This window comes from Eulemur rufifrons, chromosome 1, assembly GCF_041146395.1.
Source record: "Eulemur rufifrons isolate Redbay chromosome 1, OSU_ERuf_1, whole genome shotgun sequence".
NCBI classification, from domain to species: domain Eukaryota; kingdom Metazoa; phylum Chordata; class Mammalia; order Primates; family Lemuridae; genus Eulemur; species Eulemur rufifrons.
In genome coordinates this window covers 7,658,122-7,681,454 of record NC_090983.1, presented here as the reverse complement: position 1 = coordinate 7,681,454, position 23,333 = coordinate 7,658,122, and the positions used below count along the sequence as shown (strand labels likewise).

Genomic DNA, 23,333 nt, shown 5'->3' with positions numbered 1-23,333 from the left:
TCCCTGCCACCATCCCCTCCACCTGTCCCTGACCCTGCTTGACTACAAGCCACACAGCGGGTGAGTTCCAGGGGTCCACAGGCCCCTGGAATACAAATAACCAAAGACAGTTCCATTCTTAGAGGTGGGGCTCAGGGAGACTGTGCAAGTGCATTTTTTTTGGGGGGGGGGACATAGTTTTCATCGCTTCTCCAAATCTTTCCCTCTGACCCTAAGGGGCTAAAAACCACAGATCTAGGGCTAAGGCTGAGTAACTCTCCCTTAGAGCAGTAACCCTGAGGAAAGGGGGCTAAGGTGGAAGAACCTTTAGTTTTTTGTATAGATGGGGTCTTGCTGTGTTGCCCAGACTGGCCTCAAGATTCTGGCCTCAAGCAATCCTCCCATCTCAACCTCCCTAAGTGCTAGGATTACAGGTGTGAGCCACCATGCCCAAACTTTGGCACAGATTTTCAAGGAATATGAAACGTAACAAGGGTAAATGTAAAGTGTAACAGGTAGAATCAAAAATTGAATTCCAAATAGGTGAGGAAAGGGAGTTTGGCCTCAGTGCCTATGAAGAGCACCTGATAGTTTTAGTGGGCCACATGAGGTGACATCAAGAACTTTCTAACTAGTCTCACTACACACACATAAAAAAAAAAAAAAAAAAAAAAGGAAGAAGGCCAGGCATGGTAGGTCATGCCTGTAATCCCAGAACTTTGGGAGATTGAGGTGGGAGAATCACTTGAGGCCAGGAGTTCGAGACCAGCCTAGGCAACCCCATATCTACAAAATATAAAATAAATAAAAATGAAATAATTAGCCAGGCATGGTGGTGTACACCTGTAGTCCTAGCTACTTGGGAGGGAGGCTGAGGCAGGAGGATCACTTGAGCCCAGGAATTCAAGGCTGCAGTGAGCTACGATGACACCACTGCGCTCCAGCCTCGGCAGCAGAGCAAGAGCCTATCTCTAACAATAAATAAATGAATAAATAAATAAATGCTAACTGTGTGAGGTAATGGTGGATATGTTAATTAGCTTGATTGTAGCAATTATTTCACAATCAAATGGATATCAAGACACTAAGTCATACACTTTAAATACATACAGTTTTTATTTCGTTAATAAACATGGGGGGAAAGAACTTTCTAATTAGAAGCGGGGACAGCATGTGAGGTGGGGGCTTTGGAGTCAGGCAGACACCATTGAGCCTGCTGTGCACCTGGCTTCGCTACATCTCGGTTTCCCCACCCAAAAAGTGTGCAAATAACACTTGTGCGGTGTCAGGCATACTGGCACTCAATGCAATACACTGCTTTTGACTGTTTAGGACTGGAAGATGATCAAGCAAACACAGAACCACCACCTGACAGAGATTTTATAATTGCCAGAATTGGGTGAGGATTAAGTTTAGCTGCATGCAATAGAAAACCAGAAATAACAATAGTTTGAGCACATATGGGATTATTTTCCCTCACATAAAACAATTCTGGAGGTTGGCGATAGTCTGGTCTGGTGGCTGGTATGATGCCTCCAACCATGGACCTAGGTTCCTTCCATCTTTGTGCCCCACCACCTTGGTGTGTACCGTTCACCCTCAAGATTACCTCATGGACCAAGACGGCTGCTGCTGCTCCAGCCTTCACACTCCTGACAGCAGGATGGCATGAAGGCAGAAGAGCAAACAGGTGTTCAGCTCTTTGAAGGATCCTTTACAAAGTTCCAACAAATACGTTCTGCTTACTTCTCATTGACCAGAACGTGGTCACGTGCTCTCACCTATCTTCAAGGGAGGCCGGAAAACGTGTTGTTTTAGCTGAGCACATAGCCACCCTGAATAAAACTGGGGTTCCGACACTAAGTGTCAAAAGATGAAATTACAACAAATTTAAAGATCTCGATTGGCTTTATTTGTGATTCTGGTATCAGACAACAGTTCCTTCCATGAAATAGAATGTGCTCCAATGAGTCAAGCAGCAAAGCTTAGCTTTATAGACAGAAAAAGGGGTGAAGAAAGCGGAAACAAGAACAGAAAGTGGATTGGTCATTTCAAGGCTACTTTCCTTGTAAGGTGGGGTGGGGAAACAGAACGAAAGAAAACTGATTGTTTCCTTCAGGTTAAAGATGAAAACAGAGGGGACTTCGTTGTCACGCCTGTGGAGGGCTGGAACCGGCCTGTTCGGGAAACTGGCTGTTGTCTCTTTCTCCCAATTTCTCAGAAGTTGAGACAACTCAGTTTGGTGATGTGGAACCTCAGCATGGGTGACTCCACTGAGATTTTTAGTCTGGTCTGTTGGGACCTAGTGCAGGAGCTTAATCCAACACAGTAGCCCCCTGTAATGTTTATTTAACAATTGTTTTGACACTAAGGAAGAAAGGCAACCACAGGAGGAGCAGCCAGCAGCCTCCGGAATTCCTTCCCAAGGCACAGGTGGCACCAATTGGTCCCTCCCCTCCAGCAAAGTGGGTTTGCCCTGTGACCTTTGGGATGGCAGCGGGGTCCCCACAGGGAGAATAAATACCTAGCGAGCATTGAGACTGGGGCTCAGAAGAAAGGATGTCACCTTGGAGGGTCAAGACCCAGGCTGGCCAGAGGGACATGAGGAGGCGAGGGGAGGGCGACCAGGAGAGGCAGCACAGGAGAAAGCGGGGCGGGGGGGCTGCAGATTTTCTCTGCCTGTGACGATACCGATGATCGTACCCCCCGGAGCTGGCACCTGTCGTTACGCTGGTGTGTGCACCAGCTCTGACAGCAGGCCTCTGGCCAGAACGCGGCTGCATGCTCTTACCTACCTGCAAGGGAGGCCGGGAAATGTGTTCTCGCCGTGCCAGTCACTCGGTATGTTTAATATCCCGCCTGTGCGTTGGAGAGTGCTGGGGAGCTTGAGTTCTAAAGCCCGACAGGATTCAAATTCTGGATTCCGTGCTTATTAGGACTGTGACTTTGAATAAGTCACTTGTTCCCTCTGAGGCTCAGCTTCCCCATGTGTGACATGGGTATCCTCATAGACCCACACCCACCTCAAGACGAGGGGTCCCTGGGAGGATGCTTAGCTCCTTCTCTTGCCCGTGAGAAGCAGTCACTAAGTGTTAGCTGATAACCCCGGAGAGGCACAGACACAACAGACCGGAACCTTCCACTCCAGTCACCTTCTTAACAAGGACTGTAAGCACAAGTAGGTTTATCCAGTCTACACCGTTCCAAGGAATACTCAAGGGGCTTGCGGATCTTTTGCTGTTCTCTGCCCTCCCAGCCCAGTTGAGCAGGGAGAAGATAGAGACCATCTGTCCTGTGTCAAAAGGGCTAACCCCACAGCCAAAGACGGCCAGGGCTAGCAGCTGCCCAGGCCCTTGGCCTTTGCTTATTCCTACTCGCCACTGCTAGAAATCTAGATTCCTTGCAGAAAGAATGGCTAAATCGGGGTCCTGAGGCACGAGTGCAGACAGAGAGGTGCCAAGAGGGGTTCCTTCTAGACAATGGTCCTCAGCCAACATCTGCATCCCCTTCTCATTCATCAAAGTCACAGCCATCATGACTCCCCCGGCCCTCTGGCTGCACCTGCACCTGTATACACACCTCCACCCTTTCCCAAGACATGTCTTTCTTTCCCTATGGACCTGCGAACCCAGCGACAAATTGTCCTGTATCCTCACCCCACCTACTTGGCCACTGCAGGTGCTCAGGACCTTGCTCTACAGTTGCCTGTGACATCACCAGCCGTCAACATCCCCCTGTGACCTCACCACCTGGACAACCCAGCCCAGCTGGGCTACGGTCACTGCCTCGAACCACCACACGTGCCAAAGGGCATAGATGACCACCGAGCCCTCGGGAGAGGGCGGAGCCACCAGCAACCCCACACATGGCTCCCCCGAGGCCTCCCTGTCCAACAGCAGGTCTACGGACAGCCCGATAGGGGCGTCCCAAGGTCAGGTCCCCCTCCCTGCAGATGTCCCAGTGGTGGTGGGCGGCCCTGCAACATCCGCTGAACGGCAGGATGCAGATCACCACTCCTTCGAGACAGCTACCTCCGAGGCCAAGTCAACATCTGGGGACAGAGACGAGGATGCAGTTGATCCCAGTGACAGCCAAGAGACGACCAAAGGGATCACACTTTTGCTCCCCAGACGAGACCCAGGTGCCCCGCAAATGTCCATGAGCCTCCAGAACCTTTCATGGGACAGGCTGGTTCAAGAGGCAAGGGAAACGCAGAGTCTGGGGACGTTCCCAAGTCACTGCCTGAGTGAGGACAACACACCACAGGTGGAGAGTATTTCCAGCCAGGAGCCGGAATTAGCTCCCCCTGCCCCACGTGCTGAGGAACATTCCACCCGGAACGCAGAACTTCCACCCACCATGAATGACACTGGTAAGCCCCCTGTAGACACAAAGGGTCACCCTCAGGCCACCAGCACCATCAAGCCCGTTGAGGAGAAAGCTGAGGGTACAAAGGCCTTACACTTGGACACCAAAGCTTTGCCGTCAGATGAGTCCCACGTGGTGACAGGGGAGGATGTGGTGGATGGCTCAAGAGAGCCACAGGCTCGATCTTACTCTCCCTCCCCAGGAGACGGCGTCCCCCTATTGCCTGGCCCCAACGAGATGGCCCTGGAGGGGATGCCCCTGGACCCCAACATGTACATGGCCAGCGAGGAGAACGGCTACATGCGCTCCATGAGCAGCTTGCTGGGCGGGGGCGAGGGCTCCATCAGCTCCCTGGCAGACATCCTGGTGTGGTCCGAGACCACCATGGGCATGGGCACAGCCATGGGCTTGCTGGCCTCTGACCGCAGCACCGTGGCAGACATACTGCACAGCACGGGGCCCAGCCTGCGCTCCGTCTCCAGCATCCTGGGCAGCGCCAGCTCAGCCTTCTCCTCCGGGCTGGCTTCAGGGACTGGCTCCGCCCTGCGCTCCGTCACCCATGTGCTAGAGACGGTGGAGCGGAGGACCGTGGAGGGGATCCGCTCGGCCGTGCGCTACCTGATCAGTCACCTCACCCCACGCCCGGCCCATGCTGGCCCCAACTGTGATTAGACTCCCACGCAGGGACCCCCAAAGGACTGGCTCGGGCCCTTGCCCACCCCTGCCCAGGATGGCTCCCCCATCCCGAGCAATAAATCACCAGCGAGCGTTTATTTTCTAAGCGCCAGCCTCCTCCCTTGTCCATGCAGAGAGCACCAGGGTGAGAGGACCAGAGTGTCAGGGTGTTGTGGAAACTGTGCCCTAAGGGCTTCTGGGTGGTCCCGTTCAGGGGCTGGGGGCAGAAGCGCACAGAGAAGAGCCTGGGGGCCAGAGTAGGGGTCTCAGACCTGCAAAACCCCATCCAGACAGGACTTCCACCCAGGTAAGCTTCTTCTCCAGGGCCCCGGCTGTGGCCGGAGAGGGTGGGGAGCTTGAGAGCGACTCCGCAGACCAACACGGGTTCCACCCCAGCACCAGCGCTGCCCCGGGCAAGTCACTTCACTCTGAGCCTCCTCAGCTGCAGAATGGAGAATAAACCCACACCGCAATGTTCCAGACATAAGGGAAACAACACAGGCCATACGCAGTGTCTGGCACTTAACACACCCACACACTTCCGCTGCCATTATTATCCTCCAGTGGGCTGGGGACACCCTGGGAGCAGGGATCCAGGTAGGGTGACCAACCCTCTAGTTTGCCTCTGACTAAGGGGGTTCTAGGATGTGGGACTTTCACATTTAAAACTGGAAAACCCCAGACAAACCCAGGTGAGTTGCTCACCAGAGACCCGGTCTCTTTCCTGGTATTTGCCCCTGTCTGCGACGACATGCACTGTGAAGGCACTAGCACGGGCAGGCCTTGATTGCAGCAACGGGACAGCCACCTGCTTCAGAAGCCCCCAGCCCACCCTCTGGCCACTGTGCCCCATCTGGTGGTGTGAGCGAAGCTCACGTATCCCTCACTCACTCCCGCAGTCTCCAGATGGGAGCCCTGGCGGTGAAACCAGCCCACTGATTTATTCGACCTATATTGTTTCTCAAATTATAAATTAATTGCTAACACTTTTACAACAGGAGATTTTACATAAAAGTAGGGATTTCTGCTTCTCTGGAAAAATCTAGGGCCCTCATTTCTTCAGGGTGCTTTAGGGTGCACATGCTCACTGTCCACCACAGCCTACCTGGCCCATGTCAGTGAATGATGTCACCAGCCTAGCCCCTAGAGGCAGGTGTTTGCCGCCCCCACCCTGCAGACGGCTTGCATGAGGAAGAGTGAGGCCAGGCCCCAAGGCGGTGCCCAGATGAACCAGGTGTGTATACCCTCTTTCCTCCAGGACCTGCCACCTTCTGTAGGTGCAATGTGAACTGTCTCCATGTCACGAATGCAAAGAATTCAGAAGAGCGAGATTGGTGATTTAGAGCCCAGTCTTCAGGGAACTTCCAGAGAAGCAATCAAGTCAGACCTTAAAAGAGAGAAGAGGCCGGGTGTGGTGGCTCACACCTGTAATCCTAGCACTCTGGGAGGCCAAGGCGAGAGGATTGCTGAAGCTCAGGAGTTCGAGACCAGCCTGAGCAAGAGCGAGATCCTGTCTCTACTAAAAATAGAAAGAAATTAGCCATTAACTCTGTGCTTTGGAAAGAACCGAGGCATCCAGGTCTTTCAGTACACCACCCCCACACCCCGCACCCCTGCCGACTGAAAACTATTCCTTTGCATCTCTGAATTTTAAATGTCAACCAGTGAGGAAACAGGATTCACCCCAAAATCTGGTTTTGCTACTAACCTCCTGTATGTTACTAGTAATTTCCAAAATGCAGTCTTTGGTGAGGAAAAACACCTCCCACAAATGGGCTCCAACACACCGAGTCTGAACAAGACAAGCAAGGTCCTCCAAGAAGAGATGGTTAGGGTTACCCCAGCCAGACAAAGGTGGCAGATTGCTTGGCCCCTGCGTGAGGTCCTGGGCCTTTGTCTCCAAGCCGAGGCTTTCTGGCTGCAGCACTTCACATTCTGCTGTGGTGGGAACAGGCGAACAGAGACAGGGACACCCTAAGAACAAGGCCCACATCAGACACTTGGTGTGGTCAGTGCAGGCTGCCCCAGCGACCCCACTCCCTCTCCCCACGAAGCAGTGGAGGAAAATGTGACACAGCACAAAAGCCAGGGGAGGGACACAAGGGAGGAGGGAAACCAGAGAAGGGAGCAGAGTGGAGTGAGCAGGACCAGTGTCTCCTCCCTCAAGGCAGGTGGCCAAGCTCAGAGATGTCCTGGGTGACTAGAAGGAGGGGAATGAAAACGCCCCATGCTGCCACCTGCTCCTGTTACCAGAGCAGGAACCCAGGTTGGGGCCCTGTGAGCAAACGAGGCTGGAACAGAAAAATTCAGATGGGGTGAGGGTGGACAAAGGCCTCTCTGTCAGAAAAATGCCCCTGGCTGCCGGGTGCACTCGGCCACAATGGGGCTTTCTCTGGCCACAGCAGCCTGGCCAGCCCAAGGGCCAGGAGGGTGTCTGGGCTGCAGTGGGCCAGGCGGAGCCTTTTCCTGCCAGGGAAGAGCAGCTCCTGGCCAGGGCTGGGGCAAAGAGAGTAGGTGGACACCCCACCACCACCCCACCCCACCCCACCCCCAGCTCCCCCACGGCAACGGTGACCTCAGCACCTGGGAGCTCCATCTGGTTGCTACGCAATGGCTGGCCCGGTGACGTTAGTCAATTGAGTCTGGTTCCCAAGGCAACTGGCCAGGAACTATTTATGCGCAGGAAACGGGCTCCAGGCCTGTGCCGTGGGCAGGGCCCCCCTTTCAGTGCCCCCTCTCTCCCCACTCCGGCCTGGGAGGCCCCTGGACCGCCGGGCTTTGTCCTATTTCCAACCGCATTCCGGGGCAAACCCCCTAAAGGGGCCGCTGTAGCAGCCCGGCCCACACCGCCACCCTCACTGGCACACGGCAGGCGCTCAGCACAACATTCTCACAGGACAGTGGACATCTGCTGCCCTTTCAGAGCTGCCAGACGCCTCAGCACTGAGAATCCCTTGTCAGCCTCTGACATCGAGCGCCTGGCCCTGTCTTCGGTGCCCGGTGAGCAAATGGGCTACATAATTTCTGGGCCACAATACTAAAATGAGAGGCCACTTGTTCAAAATAATTCGAGGGCCTCTGCAGGAAACAGGCCCCAGCCCTGCCCACTGAGGGTGAACTGCAAGAGCATGGAAGTGACAAATACACAGGTAAACGGAGGCAGGAGACATCAGTCACGGAGGACAGAGGATAAGGTTCCAACCTGAAGCGGAGAAAGGTGAGGAACAAGACAGGACAGGAGTGGAAAGACCATCAGATGTGCAAAGGTAAAGCAGTCACCTAAATTTGGGCCAGAGAGTTGGCCCGGGCCAGCCAGTGGCGGTGGCTCAGGACTCAGGGGTTGGTGACTGGGTCTCAAACATAGGTGATGCAGTCTACCCAGGCCTCCCCCAGGCTCCTCCCTCCTAATAGTGCCCTGTCACTGCAGGGTGCTATCCAGGTCCCTCAACAATCTGTTTCCAAGGAGCCACCAGCTCCCCCATCCCAAGAGACCAAGCACCAACACCCAGCCCAGCTGCTGCCCAGGGGCCATGGCACATTCTGTCTGTCTGGCCCACGGAAGGGCAGCGTCTCTCCTCAACAGTCAGTGGCCACCGTCTGCACGCTGACCACGCGTGTGGCATCTCTGAAAGAGAAGCCTCCAGCCTGGCTTTCCAGGGTAGTGACTCTACAGTCAGATCCGAAGCTGGAAAAAACCCCTGGCCCAGGGGTGGGAACCTTTCCATGTTGGAAGCTGCATTAACTTAGCTGTAATAAAATAAGGCCATGATCAAGAAACTTCAACTACATATACTTTAAAATGTACATTATTTTATAAAAATCTAACTACTATATACTTAATAATTTCAAAAACTGAGAACTATTTGTTAATTTTAAAGTTAACTAACCTTTTAATGACTTTGTTGTATCTGCTTTTTGTTGGAAAGCATTTGAATATCTGGTGCAGCATGCAGGTCCACAGTTTCGGTTGATCCTCTAGATGGCACCAGTCATCTGTGACCTTAAAGGTGTCTTGATTTGGGTCAGGTAGGAGAATGTAGATTTGCGGCAATAAGTGGTTGGAAAGCAAGAAAGCGTTTTTCAGGCATGTAGCTGAAGGTGTGAGTATTCTACTGCATCTTTCCATATTTCAACTGGATCTTTCTTAGCCTCAAACAATGACTTTAAAATGTCATCTACTGAGAGCTCAATCAATTCCATCTGTAGTTCTTTAGGTGCTTTGGTGACATCAAGGTGAGGCTGAAATGCTAATTTGTGTGTGATATCACGATTCTCCAAGTCAGGGAACCTTTCATTGTATTCTCAGGTCTGTATTAACAGGTCTGTTACAGCTACATATTCTTCAAATGATGCCTGTATATCATCCTGCTCATCAATGACCTTTGCTAACTGGTGAAAATGTTCATCTGAAATTTCCTTTTGAAGAAGTGTTTCGAAAAAGGATACCTTTTTTCAAAATGCTTGGATTTTTTGCTACATATCATGTGTAGACTTAGTTTTACCTTGCAAAAAAATATTCAAGTTGTTTTGATTTGACATGATATCACAGAGAAATGCTGCATTCCTATTGAAATCTTCTTTCAATAACTCACATTGCTGATTCTGTTCTTCATCAAATTTAACTATCTGTTCTTGCAGAGATAAAATTTTGGCTGACACCTGTCCCTGGGAGAGCCAACACACTTTAACACCGCAAATCCACACTGAATGTTCATTGTTCAACTCATTGTTCAACTCTAGCATGTTATGAAACTGATGATGCCATGTTGCATTTGCACAAATATAGTTAACAATACTTATAACTTGTTGCAAACTGTCACTTAAACTAGTAGCTTTAGCAGAGATTTTGCTGATGCAAGATACAACGAAAAGAAATGAGAGCATCTGGATCTGTTAATACTTTTTTTTATCTGTGCAATAAACCCTCATGTTTTCCTGTCACGGAAGATGCACCATTTGTACACTCACTAAATTTACCAAATTCAGTCCAACTTCATGACATTTATCTGGAAAGTTGTTGAAGATATCTATTCACCATGTCCTGTTCCCAAGAGTACCCAAAGTGAGTAACTCTTCATAGCAAACAAAATCTTCTGTTATGAGCTGAATGAAGTATAAAACCTGTGCTGAGTCTGTAGTATCAGTTGATTCATCCAAGCGATTGCATAATGTATTTTTTCCTTTTGAAGTACTGCATGAAGTTGTTCTATTAAGTCAAGGGCTAATTCATGCTGCCAATCAGTTATGGTTCTCCTTGAAAGAGGCAGTTGTTTGTACTTAAATATCATCGGACTCTAAGTATCCTACAACTTCAACAATGCATTCTTCCACAATTTCTATTATCACTGAATGGCTTCCCTTTTTACTGGAGTATATAAACTACTTTATAAGTTGCTTCAGTGGCATTATTTCCAGATCTTATTGCTGCTTGAAAGAACTGTCTTTGCTTTTGCTTTTCATCTTTCAATTTCTGCAATATGCCCTTTCACAGCTCTTTCTCTAATTTAAAATATTTGTCGTTCTTCTGAGTGTTATAATGCTGATGAATATTAACTTTAACATCGATATTGCAGTATCACAAAGCAAGCAATTTTATCTTTAGCAGAAACAAGATAATATTGCAATTCCCAATCCTCATTAAAAAATCTGTTTTCTTTCTTCAAGCATTCTCTTGACCGTCTTTGACATGATAAGCTGTTAAGCAGACAGAATTTAAAAATACTGTCATGAGGCTGGGCACGGTGGCTCACACCTGTAATCCTAGCAACTCTGGGAGGCTGACGCAGGAGGATTGCTTGAGCTCAGGAGTTCAAGACCAGCCTGAGAAAGAGCGAGACCCCATCTCTACTAAAAATAGAAAAATAGAAAAATTAGGTGTCATGCCACGCACCTGTAGTTCCAGCTGATTGGGAGGCTGATATAGGAGGATCCCTTGAGTGTAGGAGCGTGAGGTTGCAGTGAGCTAAGATGACACCACTGCACTCTACTCAGGGCTACAGAGCGAGACTCTGTCTCAAAACACACACACACACACACAAAAAAAACTGTCCATCTGTATAATTATTCACAAATTCCACTTCAAATATTTTAGGTCATTATGCATGTCTGATTTCAAATCAAAAGTGCAGTTTAGGCCGGGCGCGGTGGCTCACGCCTATAATCCTAGCACTCTGGGAGGCCGAGGCGGGTGGATTGCTCAAGGTCAGGAGTTCGAGACCAGCCTGAGCAAGAGCGAGACCCCGTCTCTACTAAAAATAGAAAGAAATTATATGGACAACTAAAAATATATATAGAAAAATTAGCCGGGCATAGTGGCGCATGCCTGTAGTCCCAGCTACTCGGGAGGCTGAGGCAGTAGGATCGCTTAAGCCTAGGAGTCTGAGGTTGCTGTGAGCTAAGCTGACGCCACGGCACTCACTCTAGCCTGGGCAACAAAGTGAGACTCTGTCTCAAAAAAAAAAAAAAAAAGTGCAGTTTATTATATCTCAAACTAGGAGCAGTACAATTAATCAAAGTATGCACCTAAACTATCGACACAGTTTTGCCATCTTAACGGTAGTTTGTTTATGCCAGCAGCAAAGAAGCCTGGAGAGCAAGTAGCAATGAAATCTCGAAAGGCATTTTCCACAGCTTGTTGAGAATTGAATATTTTTCCTTCCAAGTATCGGTCCAAAGCCTGGAAAAAGTGGTAGTCAGTTGGTGCAAGGTCTGGTGAATACGATGGATGACAGAGAGTTTCCAAGTCCAGCTCCTGTAGTTTAAGCAGCGTTGCTTGTGTGACATGTGGTCGAGCGTTGTCTTGCAAGAGGATTGGCCTGTCTCTATCGACCAATCTCGGCTGCTTAATTGCAAGCATCTTCATCATTTCATCCAATTGGTTGCAGTAGACATCCGCTGTAATCAATTGACCAGGTTTCATGAAGCTGTAGTGGATAAGACCAGCGCTGGACCACCAAACAGACACCATTAGCTTTTTCTGATGAATACTCAGTTTTGCACTGTGTTTTGGCACTTCATCTTTATCCAACCATCGTGCTGAACGCTTTCGATTGTCAAAAAGAATCCATTTTTCATCACACGTAACAATACGGTGTAGAAATGGTTCACCTTTATGTCGTGACAGCAAAGAAAGGCAAGCTTCAAGACGATTTCTCTTCTGACGCTCATTTAATTCATGGGGAACCCATCTATTCAGCTTCTTTACCTTGCCGATTTGTTTTAAATGGTCCAATATTGTTGGGATACTAACATCAAACCTTGCTGCTAATTCACGTGTAGGCTGAGATGGATTCGCTTCCACTACCGCTTTCAGCTCATCATTATCCACCTTGGTCTCAGGTCGCCCACGTGGCTCATTTTCAAGATTAAAATCACCACAACGGAACTTCTCAAACCATCGACGTACTGTGCGTTCATTAGCCACGTCCTTCCCAAACACTTCGTTGATATTTCGAGCTGTCTGCGAAGCATTGGTTCCATGACGAAACTCATATTCAAAAATAATACGAATTTTTGACTTATCCATGGTTTCACAAAAATTGCTCTAAAAAAAAAAATTTGAAAGATAATCACAAGCCAAAACATGTGTTTGCAAGACTGAGGATGTACCTTCACAATAAAAATAAAACAAGAAGTGTCGAAGTGAAATGTCAGATATCAACTGTAAAACTTAGTACTTAAGGAAATCGGACATTTCATACTGAATAACCTATAGCCACACAGTAAGTACACTGCCATCAAAAGCTGGTAACAGAGTGGCACACTCAACCCCCATACACTCTCACCAATCAGCCACATGCTGTAACGGCACCAGTCAGGCAGAGGAACTTGGAACTAAATCCTGAGCATAGCAGCCGTCAATTTAGCCCTTGCGGCTACGAATGTTCTTATTGTGCCAGTCAAGCTAGGAGGATTATTTTGTTGAAATTTATATTATTCTTTGGTATTTTAAATACAAAAAAAATTCATTTTAAAATGAATTCATTATAAATGAATTTTAAAAATTCATTTCAAAAATAAAATAAAAATCTAGAAGATGAACAAAAATGTATTAATAAAAATAAAAGGATTTGTTCTGTAAAATTAGGGTTCAGTCAAAAGGCTGCACCCAAGGACCTAGAAGGCCACATGTGGCCTCAAGGCTGCAGGTTCCCCACCCCTAAGCCAGACCCTACCTCATCATCTTCAGCTGCCCGTTTGCCCGTGGAGGCCTCAGCTTCCTCATCTTCATCTCCATCCTCTTCCTCACCTGAAGAGAACCAAGGACCAGGTAAACACCACACTGCCCTCCTACCGTGGTTCCTTGGGGAATCTCCCAGTAACAGATATGTCAGGGTGGAATGTCCCTGGACTCGCCGCTGCTGCCCCACAAACTGGGCAGGTCGGGGACCCACACCCACTCATGTACTTGTCACGGTGTCGGGCCCAAGCGGCTGCATGGGCAGAGGCCAGGCCAGCACATCAGTAGTCAGGGGCTTTCAAAGCTGCACAAAGGGCCCAGGAGGAGAGCAAGTGTGTAGACGGAGTGTGAGTGGCACAGCTCCATGTCACCAGCCCGAAACAAGGAAGGCCCTGACTCCACAGGTGCAAGGCCACTGTCCCCAAGGAACCCGCAATCCCTTCCCCTCCTGCCAGACAAGGCTACTCACCATCACCTTCTTCCTTTTCCTCCTCTTCCTCCCCACCTTCTTCCTCTTCTTCATCTACCTCATTGTCAGCCTCCTGCTCCCCATTTTCCTCGTTCTCCTCGACAGAACACACACCCAGCAGTTAACCAGCTGGCCCAGGGCTAGAGGACACAGCTGCGCTCCGACCCCCTCACCCCTCCCTTCAGAGGCTGCCTGATGCTTCTAGAGCACCTTCCAACCAGGGTCCAGGGGCAACCCTGACACGGGAACTGCCCAGGGCCTTGGCCTCCCTTCCCGCCCTGGGCTAAACCCAAAATCAGACCAGGAAAAACTTCTTGGGACGGGAGCTGCCAGGGCTCGCCAGCAAGGTGGCCACTCACAGCGTTCCCATTAGCAGGGGCGTCTCGTCCATTCTCTGCCTCCTCCACAACTTCCTTCTTCTCCTTTAAGTCCTTCAAAAGGGAAGAGGGAACCAGTAAGTCTTCCGAGCAGCCCGGGGCAGGCAAAGGGGCTGAGAGCTAGAGACGCGGGGCCGATGTGCGCATCCAGAGCCAAGAGGCACGTGCTCCCGCGGCTGCAGGAGTGGGAGGAGGGCTGCAGAGATATCGGAGTTTGCGGTCAGATCCCTACGATTTCCCCACGCTCAAACGCAAACCAGAACGGGCCCACACGGGGCTCCCGCTAACCCCTCATCCTTCTTAGGAAAGGAGCCATGTGACACCACAGCCCCAAACCCGTCAGGCTGGGCAAACGGGCCGAGCCGCAGAACACTCGCCCCGTCACAGACTGTTTCCACCCAGAGGGAGCTCCGCCCCCACAAACCCTTCTTGGAAGGCAGCAGGTATGCTCCAGAAATAAGGGAATGGAGGGAGGGGCCTGGCACGGCGGGAGAACTCTTACTGGTGGCCTAGCCTGGGACGGGAATGGGAGGCCACCTTGCCAGCCGGAGTCCTTTACAGCCTGGCTCTAAGTCCAGGCCCTGGCAAGCGCAGGTCTCCGAAGAAACCCAACCCGCGCGGATCCCCCATATCCTGCTGTCCCAGGAGGACGCAAACCGTTGCCTGGAAATGGGCGCAGCCTCAGGCAATGTGCCCTAGGCCGAGGGCCTGCCGCTGCCTGGACCTACCGACTGCCCCCCTCGACCTCTCGCCATCCGCACAGCCGCTCAGTGTCCCTCAGACTTCGCCTCGGGGCGGACCCCAAAGGCAGGGCAACTCCCAATACCCCAAAGCCCCGTAACTTTTTCCCCCTGGAGAGCCCGAGTCATCTGACAACACAAACTGGCGTCCAGCGGCCCAAGCTCAGGGAGCCACTCGGCCAGTGCCCAATGAGTGGCCCTGGGCCACCTCTCACTGCGTTCCTTCTGGCCATTCTGGCCCCCAGGCCCGGAGCCGCCCACTCCCGCCACCTGGCGGCCAAGACCCCAGGGAGTGGGTGGAGGTGGGGAGGCCACAACATGCAAGCCCACAGCCACCACCTGGCTGGCTCTGTGCGGGCCTCTGCACACACCACACACAAGGAGCACATGGCCCAGGGCCACTAAACGCATCCCTGGGCCTGGGGACGTGGCGCCATGGGCAGTGCTGGCCTTGCTGTCAAGTCTGACTCGGTATTCCTGGTCTTTGGTTCCCAGGGCCGATGAATGGGTACGGGTAGCAAGTCAATGACAGGTCAGTCACATACGCGCACAAGCAGCTTTACTGTACGGTAGAAGGAAGCTTTACAAAGCAACAGCACGTTCTGGGAAGAAACGGGTCTGCTCTCTGCTCTGGGCTTGGAGGAGATCCTGAACATAATGAAATTTCTCCTTTTTATGTTGGTTCCCCAATTTTACGCTAAGCTGGGGGTGGGATATTCACGATTTTTCCGAGAAAGGGTGGAGAGTTCTCAGAATTGGCACCTTCGCACTTTTTGTCCCTGTATGGCTGACTCCAGAACCCTCCTGGTGCCGGGGCTATGAACAGACAGTAGGGGTGCGAGCTCTCCGCCCGCTCAGTTCCTGCCAGAACCGCATTCCCAAGGCCTCTGACAAGCCGGCCACTCCAAAAAGGAGAAAAAAGGGAAAAAGCAAACACAGCCACTCCACACCTGTTTCTGTTATCGGCTGACAGCCATAACTATTTTTTCTTTCTTTTTATCCTCCTGGTTAAAACTCCAAACCCCTCTCCCAGGGTCAGCACTTCTTTCTTTCTCGCCTGTCGCACCCTTCCCACCTTTGGGAAGTAAACTTTCTTTCTGTAAAACTATTCTAGTCTTTAAAGTAAAATAAACCTTTTACTTAAAACTATCCTAATCTTTATGTTGAGAAATCTTTCTCCACCCACGTACAAATTCACACCCTAACATTTTGGTGGCCCAAGCAGGGACTGCATTTTCCTACCTCTGGTACGTGGAAGTCAAGTCACTTCTCTGCCTCCATACAAGGAGCTCACTATTCTGCTTCTGTCCCGAGGCTGCAGCCTCCCCTGCTGCACAGCTCCCAGGGTTCCATTCTCAGTGCTCTCGTTCAGAATTTGGTGAGTCTATTGTCTCTGGAAGCGGTCTATGCTTGAGGTTGGAAGTAGTAGCTTTTGTCTAGGTTTGGTAGAAAAGGGAAACCCAGCACCAGTTCTACCACTTGCGAGAGTGCGGTGGAAGTGCGCTTCCTAACCACCCTTTCCCAGGTGGGGGTGCTTTGGAGGGCCGTATGCCTCCTAACCGCCCTCATGGGTGTTCACCCAGACCCAGGGAAGCCTGGCCATGAGGAAGAACTCTGGGTCTTGGTCAGAACTCAGGGACGCCTGTTTTCTGGCCAGATCTCCAGGTTTTAGTCTAACTCAAAGTCAGGGATGCCTGATGTCTGAGCAGAGCTCCAAAGGTCATCTGAGTCAGGAATACCCCCTCAGACCTTTTTTGCTATTGACATATGACCATCTCTAAAAAGTCCTTTTCTTTTATTTTGGGCAACGTTCAGCTCTATCCAAAGACTCCTCATTGAGATGTAAATTAAATGACCAAGAGATTTGGCCCCAAAATGGATTTCTTAATCATAGTACTCTTCTGCCACTCAACCTTCTATTGGTGCTGGCTTGGCAAGGGCTCTGAAATCCTCTACTGTCGGGCTTTCCTTGAACTTGCTAAACTTCCTCAATCTTCATTCTGCCTGCCACATACTTCTTACTCCTGCATCTCTCCCACTGTCTTTTTCTCTTTTCTTCTTTTTTTTTTTTTTTTTTCTTTTTGGAGACAGAGTCTCGCTCTGTTGCCCTGGAAAGAGTGCTGTGGCGTCAGCCTAGCTCACAGCAACCTCAAACTCCTGGGCTCAAGCAATCCTCCTGCCTCAGCCTCCCGAGTAGCTGGGACTACAGGCATGTGCCACCATGCCTGGCTAATTTTTTCTATATATTTTTAGTTGTCCAGGTAATTTCTTTCTATTTTTAGTAGAGACGGGTCTCGCTCTTGCTCAGGCTGGTCTGGAACTCCTGACCTCGAGCGATCCTCCAGCCTCGGCCTCCCAGAATGCTAAGATTACAGGCGTGAGCCCGGCCTCACCCAATGTCTTCACCTTCCAGATGAAGTTTCCCTTTCAGCTCCCCCTCCTTCTTCTTCTCCACCTCCACCACTCTCACCTGGCCGCACTCACTCTGGCTGTTGTTCCAAACTCCGTCCCCACCTGTACACCAGCTCCCTCTCCTGGGAGGCTGACTGGACACAGAGCATTGTAAATTACTCAAAGCCAAGATAAAAGTCCAGCCCTTTATCTGTCACGACTGTCTGAAGCCACTCGCTCTTCACTAATTTAGACCCTGACACCAGAGAGGGACAATCCTAGCAATACACTTTATCTCCCAGTCAGCCCCTGATATTCAGCGAAAATGCCAAAAACTTGAAAAGGGACCTCATATTTCACAAGCAGAACTTTTAAACCCGGTCTTTGATAACAGAGATGAAAAGAGGAGGAAAAGAGAAAGCGGGACCAGCAGCAGGCCCCGAGAGCAGAAAGAAGTTTTCCCAATGGTGGCTACCACCGTGGAACGAGCTTTTCAGAGACAGAGTTACCCTGGAGGCTCAGGCAAGAAGACACCAGGACCATGCCTTTCTCCAGGAACCAAGCCCTGCGTTTGCTGCAGCCAGCTAGGTCACTGGAATAAGACAGGCCACAGGAGGCCTCCGCTGGGACCCTGCCCTCTCTGCAAAAGGGAGGGGCACTAGAAGCAGGAGTGCGCTCTCCTTAAAACAGGGGACTGCACTCACCTTCCAGAACTGGTGGGCCCCCCTGAGCCGACATCGTCCACACCCACGTGTCTTCTGGGATTGCTTCAGTCTAACGGACAGACCCCGGCTTCACAACCAACTTCACAACATCGACATGGCAGAGCCTTGGGTAACACTCTCTCTGTCACAGGTAAGCAAACTGATTTTAATAGACACTGGAGCCACTTACTGTGCTCTTCCTGAATTTTGGGGGCCTCTATTTTCCTCCCCTACCTCCATCGTCAGAATGGAAGGAAAATACAAACCTGTGTGTACTTTACAGCCCCTCTGCTCACTGGGAGATCTAGTCTTCGCTCATTCCTTTTTAATGCTTCCCAATTACCCCTCTACTATAAAAAGATCTTTTGGTAAAGTTAAACACCTAACTTTTTTAACACCTCAGGCTTCCTATCTCAGGCTCATGGAAACAGTATTAACTGAGACTTTACATACAACCTTTTTTTTCCTTTATCTAGGCCTAAGTCCTAACTCTGTGCTTTCAAAATATAAATTTAGGGAAAAAGTGAGAGCAGGCTGGAGAGTGACTAGTAAAGTAGGAGGGGGAGATGTAGAAAGGCAACGCAGGTAGAAATATAATTTTGGTAAGAAGGTTAAACAAAACAGAAAGCTTAAGTATGCTGTGGGTGGTCCATGCCAATCGAGATATGGTTCATAGAGGGGAATGTATAAAGAAATTTTTTATGTGATCAAGTGACTATAATTAAAAGGGAAATTTCTGGTTAAAACAACAAAGGTTTCTGTTCTCAGTTATGGGGTTTGTACAAAAGGAGATTAAAAACAGAGAATTTAGCAGCCACAGGACAAATTATTAAAAAGACTAAAATATCATGACACAACAAAAGTCTCTAAGTCCTTTAGCTTATATGGTCAGCAATGCTTATGTTTGCTACAACTCTGCAAACTAAACCCAAGAACGTAGTAGCTCAATGCCTACAAATAAGTTAATTTTTTAACCTCACCTTTGATATTTTGGCTTTTACTTTTATGTTGCCTAAAAAATTTTAAAGAGTTGATGGTCCTTGCTTTATTCTGAACTATTGGTTCTTGTCCTAGGAATTTGTTATTTGGGATCCTAATTTTTATTCAAGCACCTGTGGCTTTAATAATATCCTGTGGTATATATGGCTTCTAAAGGATCTTCTCCATTGCCTTTTTATCCCAAAATTAATCTCAAATGGCTTTTTTGTGCATTTGCAAAAGAAGAAAATGAACTGTTCTGTTTGTAGATAAATGAGAAACTGAGTTCCTCTGCTCCAAAGAGAAAGAGCACTCTACTCCTCCCAGCCAAAAGCCATCCCTGGGTGACAGAGGGGTAGCAGGGGTGGGGGGCCTTGAGTGGGAGTTGCCTGGGGTGAATCTCGGTGGCATGAGTGGCCCTATGATAGGGAACCCCCCTCAACAAAATTAAAAGAAGGCTTGCCCAGGAAACATAAGAGCTGAACACTCAGTGTTTTGAGCCCTCTTAGAAGTAACAGATCCCCGAAAAGAGAAACTGAGACATGTAAGAGGGTAAAAATGACTCAATGGTGAAACACTGTTGAGTCCCACCTACAATTGCCATACTCTGATCCACTACGCTAAACCCTAGACTACAGTTTGGCTGCTGCTTTTAAAGAAAAGGGAAAAACAAATCCTTCAAAAATCATGAAAGACAAGGATAATGACCCCTTTGGACACCTCAGTTGGTTTATGGTGCTTTTCCATTTATAAGTATTTGTATAAATGGAAAGGTTCAAAGACATGCCATGCTTTCTATCGCTCCAGCTGGTTATGGCCAATCCTTGTGCACAAGTTTTAACTAAAAGACAAATTACATCAAAAAGTTCAGAGCTCAAATGGTCCATCTGCCACGATAAGGTTAAAATGAAGAGTTTGTTAAGCTATTTTCTCTTCTGCCTGCTTAAAACTTCAGTTGCTAAGTTACTGGTGCTGAGATAAAGTTCACTAATACAAGGTTACTTGCTTGGAGCAGCCAGTTCCAAAAACAATGTAAACATTTTAAAAACTCATTTAAAATTGAAGAAGATTCAGTTTGTCTCCTTACTGACTTGTATTCCAGCTTGTCTATACTAGGTTCTTATGACTGGGAAGGTGAGTCTCTATCAAAGAGAAAACTTTTTTTTTTTGCCTCTTAAAATCTTTTGATTATCAGTGTAGCTAGATAAATGACTATAATTTTATGGTAACCTGTGATCCTGTTTTGTGACAAGTGTTTTATGCTAAATTATTTAATTTGGTCAAAAAATTTCTCATACAGTTGCTAAGAGTCATTTGTTCCCCTATTCAAGGTACTAAATTTTTCTTACATTCCACTACATTATACTGTTCACTCATGACCCTGGACACATTCTTGCTAATTCCAGCGCCCTTTTCACACTTTGTTTTCCAGAATCATGACAGCCATTGAGTAAATAGCAAATTTACCTGATATCTCCAAGATCTAAAACTACTAAATCCCACCAAGCTCAAACCTGTTATTCACTGCCAAAGCCCTGCTACTAAAAAATCCTCCCTGTAAGCCCAGGGACTATCTCAAAAGAGATGAGCATGTGAGATTGATTGCAAGGGTCAATTTCCAGAGATGGAAATTAGTTCAGACTCTACATCTCCCCTCTAGGGTGTCTTTGTTCCTTAGCCCCTTTAAACTTATACACGGGCATTCTGTTCTCCTGTCCCCTTTCACCTCAGTTTCCTCACCACGCCCCCACTTGACTCCTACCTGCAGCAGTAAAACTCACTATAACCATCCTCAATCTCAACTTCTTAATTTTTTAGGGACGCAACACTTACAGTCTGGAGACTGGGTTTTACTTAAGGATCCCCCAGTACACACTAGGCCCCTTCCACCCTTCACAGAAAGGTCCTTTTAAATCATTCTCACTACTCACACTACAGCTGAGCTTCCAGGGGGTCCCATCTTGGATTTATCTCTCCCAACTCAAACCTGCTGATCCTCCAAAAACACCTGCTTCCTTGGCCGGGCACGGTGGCTCACGCCTGTAATCCTAGCACTCTGGGAGGCCGAGGCGGGTGGATCGCTCAAGGTCAGGAGTTAGAGACCAGCCTGAGCAAGAGCGAGACCCCGTCTCTACTAAAAATAGAAAGAAATTATATGGACAACTAAAAATATATATATAGAAAAATTAGCCGGGCATAGTGGCGCATGCCTGTAGTCCCAGCTACTCGGGAGGCTGAGGCAGGAGGATCGCTTGAGCCCAGGAGTTTGAGGTTGCTGTGAGCTAGGCTGACGCCACGGCACTCACTCTAGCCTGGGCAACAAAGTGAGACTGTGTCTCAAAAAAAAAAAAAAAAAACCTGCTTCCACACACTGCAAACCCCCTGAAAATCCACCGGCCTACACCTGCCAGCCCATCACAGATACTAGGCTCAGATTCACTCAACAAAAGCCTTAAAACCATGAGCTTTAATAATATGCTGTGGTATATATGGCTTCTTATCGCCCTTTTCTTCCTCTTTATACTTCTCTTGTCACTCTATGAATGTCACCACATCCCAGCTTACATAGCAGGCCCCATCTGTCCTTTGCTCATGCTGGGAACCCTAATAATCAGAACTGTAAACTCTTCTCCCCAAGTGTGGCCTTAGTTTTCTTAGTTAACAGCTTTCTTGGGGCCCCTAAAGCACTGCTTTTGATACTCATTTTAGGAGCCAACATTCTATCTGATAACATTCATACAAAACCAAATTCAAGCCCTGTTTCTCTCCAGTGAAACCCCCATTCTGCTTCTAATCTCCCTTTTAAGATCATATGTTTTCAACCCCTCCCCCTTCATGACCCTCAAAAGGACTCTCCATAGGGACATCTCTACCTCCCTAAGCCAGTGGGAAAGTTACAGGAGACCAGACCTCCGTCCCAATTTTCCAGTTTCTGCATTCATTAATAAATAATTTTAATTTTAAACAAAGATGAAAGGATGGCCTCATTAATAAACTACCTAACAAAGAAAGACAAACTATCAAACAGAAAAATAAGAGGAATAAACTCACAACACATAATGATCCCTTTGAAGAGAAAGATCACAGCACAACTGCCCCTTTGTTTGATCAAGCACCTGTGGCTTAAATTGTTTTAGAGAGTTTTTTCAATATCCTTGAAGAGCCCTGAACAGACAGTAGGGGTGCAGCTTTCTGCCTCGGTTCTTGCCAGAAATACATTTACAAGGACTCTGACATGCTGGCCTCGCCAAAAAGAAAAAAAGGGAAGAAGGAAACACTGCTGCTTCATACCTGTTTTTGTTATCAGCTGACAGCCATAACTATTTTTTCTTTGTCTTTACCGCCTAATAGAAACATTAACTCCCTTATTCCAGGGCCGACACCGCTTTCTCGTGTGTCGAGCCCTTCCCATCTTTGGGAAATAAAATAAACTTTCTTTCTTTAAAACTATCTAATCTTTAAGGTAAAATAAACTTTTTACTTACAACTATCCTAATCTTTGTGTTGAGAAATCTTTCTCCACCCGCGTACGAATTCACACCCTAACGAGTGGGTAGGCTGGCGGCACCGCGCTGGGGGCAGGCGGGCTCCCCAGGGAGGGCGCAGCATTGACCCCAGGGCAGCCCAGCTGCCGCGCGGTCCCCGAGGGGGCGGGCGGCGTCCAGCCTCACCTCGGTGGTGATCTCGGAGCTGGTGTCCACGGCTGCGTCTGACATCGTGGGGCACGCCGGTGATGCAGGGGACAGAAAAGCAAGCGCGGGCTCGGGGACTCTGGCGATAAAGCTGCCGGAGTCCGCGGCGGAGGGGCGCGGGGAGGTGGCCGTGGCCAGTAGGAGGCCCGACCCGGGACAATGCAAAGATGGCTTTTCACAGCAGCCAGAACAAGTCCTATAGATTAGTGGGCGGTGCTCGGCCTCCATTTCCCGAACGCTATTGGGTGAACGCAGGAAGCGGACGCTCGCTGATTGGCTCGATTCCGAACAATGGAGAAGCGTGCTTAAAGCAACAGAGCCTCTGCCTGTCCGGCGCGGCGCAGTCGCCACCCGCGCTGTCATTCAAGGCCTGAGGTTGCCGGGTACCCACGCCGCGGCGCCAAGAGCGCGGTGGAGAGGAGTACGAGCGCGATGGGGACGCGCGCTCCCGCCGCTGTTTTGCTGGGGCTGCTGACCCGGAAAACCAAAGCGCGACAAAGCTTCCCGCCCAGCGCCCCCCTTTCTCCCCCTCCCCGCAAGACGGCTGCCAGCGAGGGGTAAGGGGACGCGGGGTGCTGGGCCACGCTTGCCCCGGTGGGTTTTCCAGGCAGTGTTCCCCCACTGGCGCCTGGTCACCTCCAACCAAGAATTGTGCCAGTGCTAGTGGATGGCACCCCACGAGGAGCGATGAGGTCACGAGGCCAAGACTCGCGCACCTGGGCCGCCCGGTCCCTCTCCCACGGCATCCCCTAGTCCCCAGCAAGTGACCCCATCTCCCACC

General features: G+C 49.4%; 2 protein-coding genes across 2 annotated transcripts; one reads left to right on the top strand and one right to left on the bottom strand.

Annotated features, from left to right (window-relative positions):
* Positions 1 to 3,283: 3,283 nt before the first annotated feature.
* On the top strand, positions 3,284 to 5,351 carry TEX44 (testis expressed 44). Its single transcript, XM_069466184.1, has one exon. The coding sequence runs from the start codon at positions 3,796 to 3,798 to the stop codon at positions 5,017 to 5,019; it is 1,224 nt and encodes a 407-aa protein (XP_069322285.1). The 5' UTR covers positions 3,284 to 3,795; the 3' UTR covers positions 5,020 to 5,351.
* Positions 5,233 to 22,603, bottom strand: LOC138380992 (histone-lysine N-methyltransferase SETMAR-like). The gene is made up of 6 exons (XM_069465367.1): positions 22,532 to 22,603; positions 14,030 to 14,101; positions 13,671 to 13,764; positions 13,197 to 13,270; positions 11,577 to 12,565; positions 5,233 to 5,239 (listed from the first exon to the last, which is right to left on the bottom strand). Exons 1-6 carry the CDS (start codon positions 22,574 to 22,576, stop codon positions 5,233 to 5,235), a joined length of 1,281 nt encoding a protein of 426 aa, XP_069321468.1. The 5' UTR covers positions 22,577 to 22,603.
* Between the last annotated feature and the right edge of the window lie 730 nt (positions 22,604 to 23,333).